The 2650-nt window shown below is 49.7% G+C and overlaps 1 protein-coding gene across 1 annotated transcript in view; it reads left to right on the top strand.

The window, feature by feature from the left end:
- RIMS3 (regulating synaptic membrane exocytosis 3) overlaps positions 1-2336 on the top strand; it is a 39084-nt gene extending 36748 nt beyond the window's left edge. The window contains exon 7 of the mRNA XM_019547780.1: positions 689-2336. Coding sequence (XP_019403325.1) covers positions 689-901 — 213 coding nt within the window. The 3' untranslated portion in view covers positions 902-2336. The remainder of the gene's footprint in view (positions 1-688) is intronic.
- The last annotated feature ends 314 nt before the right edge of the window (positions 2337-2650 follow it).

The following is a 2650-nucleotide window of genomic DNA, read 5'->3' as shown; positions in this document are numbered from 1 at the left end:
GCTCTTTCCTGCCAAGGCAGGGGGTCGGACTAGATGATCTACCTAGGTCCCTTCCGACTCTAGCTACTATGAAACTATGAAACAAGGCCATGAACCATGAAACCCACTGCTTTTGTCTTAGGCCCACCCTTCCCCCCCAACAAAAAATGGCAACGGGTACATATATGGAAGGGCCTGCCTGCCTTCCCCCACGTAAGCACTGCTGGATGGGAGGAACAAGGGCAAGAAAATCCCCAGATCTATCCAGCTTTCCTCCTCTGGTATGGAGCCCTGCCTAGGCTTGGAGCAACACAGGGCCAGAGGGGCAATGGAGAGGTCATGTCTAGTCCATCCTTCTGCGCAAGGACCATCCCAGTCTAAACCATCCCTGATAACCGGTTGCCCAGCATGCCCTTGCAAACACCGCGTGCTGGTGACGCCACACTTTCCCCAGCCGATCTGCTCCAGAGCTTAGCCACCTTCGTGGGGAGGAAGCTCTTCTTCAATAACTGACCCGAACTCTCCCCTGCTGCAATCTGAGCCCCTTACGATTGATCTTGGCCCTCTTCGCAACCAACTGTTTTTGCACTGGATGTCGCCTACCAAATACCCATTCCCTCCTCTCCTCACCAGGCTGAATGACCCCAGCTCTCCCAGGCTTTCCTCATAAGCACAGGTCAACCCAGCTAACCCCCGTTCTTCCCTTCAGGTCATCGTGTGGGGAGACTACGGCCGCATGGACCACAAGTGCTTCATGGGGATGGCGCAGATCGTCTTGGAGGAGCTAGACCTGTCCAACATGGTCACAGGCTGGTACAAACTCTTCCCCACCTCCTCGCTGGCAGACTCCAGTATCGGCCCGCTCACCCGCCGCCTCTCCCAGTCCTCTCTAGAAAGCTCCACGAGTCCTTCCTGTCCGTAGGGGGTGGGGATCGGGGCTGCTGGGAGAGGCCGGGGGGGAACGGGGACGAAAGCAACTCAACCTACCAAAACATTTCTGTGGAACAGCTGTAAATATTCTGTCTTTTTTTCCCCCCTTCCCAAAACAAACACGCTCTCGCGCTGCGTTCCTCACCGACCTCGCCATCCCGACGTGCAGGGAGGGGGAATTTGGAGTGAGGGCACAGGGACGGGAAGGGAAAAAAAAGGAGAATCAAGAGAAAAAAAAAAAACCCACAAAAAAACCCAAGAAAAACCCTGTGATGCAGAGCAAGTCCTGTGACTACCAGCCCCAAGACTGTTACGGCAACTCATCGAGTCGTTTTTGAACGGGAGTCCAACGACGCCATGGATTTCCCACCCAGAAACCTGGCACGAGCCTCTCTGATCCGGTTCACTCCACCCGACTGCAAGTAGCATGCTAACTTGGTTTTGTTTTCCCTCAATTTTAAATTTCTCCTTTGAGGAAAAAGGTAGCTTTTTTGGGGAAAAAGAAAAAAAAAAAAAGATCCAAGTCAGCACTACTAATTTATTTTCAAGTAATGTAGCATCTTATGATCTTATGTAGCCTGCCACGTGCTAATTTAACCCACTTATCCACTCTGCAGTATCTCCAAGGGACACGCTACGTACCCCGCAGGAAACATCCATCATTGCTTCCTGGTTTCTTAGTTTCCTGGCATGGATCGCGAAACATTGTGCAAGCAGTTCTGTTGAACGCTTCTTTTTTTGGGTAGCATGTAGCCTACGATAAGCAACTGCCGCAAGAGGAGAGGGAAGAACAAGGTGCATTTGACCGACATCCGAGACGGTTCTCGCTTGACGTGTCGCCTTTTAAAATGAGCGGGCAGGCTCTCCCCTTCCCCTCTCGAAGTGTCGACGTTGTGACGCCTCGCACGGCAACTGAAACGGGGAGAAGGTGATGGAAAAAGGGAAAATTGCAGCCATGGCGGAACTGGGCTCCTTATCAATCTCTTCCTTGTGTGTGGACAGCTGCATGAGGGCCGGCTGGAAGTCTGAGCATTTCCACTCTCAGTTGCTTGAATTGCAAGTAGCAAGCAGGGGGCTTACCAGAAAGATGGGCAGAATGCACCTTTTTCCACCCCTCGACTCATCGGTACCCGACGGGGCAAGATCTCAGTAGCATCCCTTGCTGTTCTGGAATTAGGATGACGGATAGGTTACAAAAAAATAAATAAATAAAAAGAACAAACTAAAATCTAAATGCTTTCAATTTATGACAACGATGAGTTGTTTTACTTCCTTTTTATTTTTTTAAGCAGCACTCTGGTTCCTGAAGTGGACCAGTTCTTGTAGCAAAACTGAGAATTACGGAAGCTTTTTATGAAGGTGCCTAATGAAATTTGCTGAAAATACTCAGGGGAGACACCACTACAAACTGCAGTTTCTTCATTAAACAAAAAAATTCTTATAAAAGGACTGAAGGATCAGTTTCCAAAAACCAGAGACGGATCAGTCATCAGACTGGAAGGGGGACAAGGGGTAGCTCCGACCTTCAGTCTTTGAGACAAATCCGCTAAGATGAAAGCTGGGGTTACTCGCTCATTTAGTTTTTGGCAAGAAGAGCAGTTCGCAATGCACAGAGCACAAGACACAGCCTACAGTTCCTCTTGCATTATTAGCCAAGATGAAGTAACCAGAACCTGTCGCCACAGAGAAACACCGATGAACCTAAAAGGAAAGAAGTCCACTATGAAACCGTCCTCTCTAC

The sequence above is a fragment of the Crocodylus porosus genome, unplaced genomic scaffold, assembly GCF_001723895.1.
Source record: "Crocodylus porosus isolate Cpor-Errol unplaced genomic scaffold, CroPor_comp1, whole genome shotgun sequence".
NCBI classification, from domain to species: Eukaryota; Metazoa; Chordata; order Crocodylia; family Crocodylidae; genus Crocodylus; species Crocodylus porosus.
The sequence above is the reverse complement of the archived record's forward strand: the minus strand, read 5'-3'. Positions and strand labels throughout refer to the sequence as shown.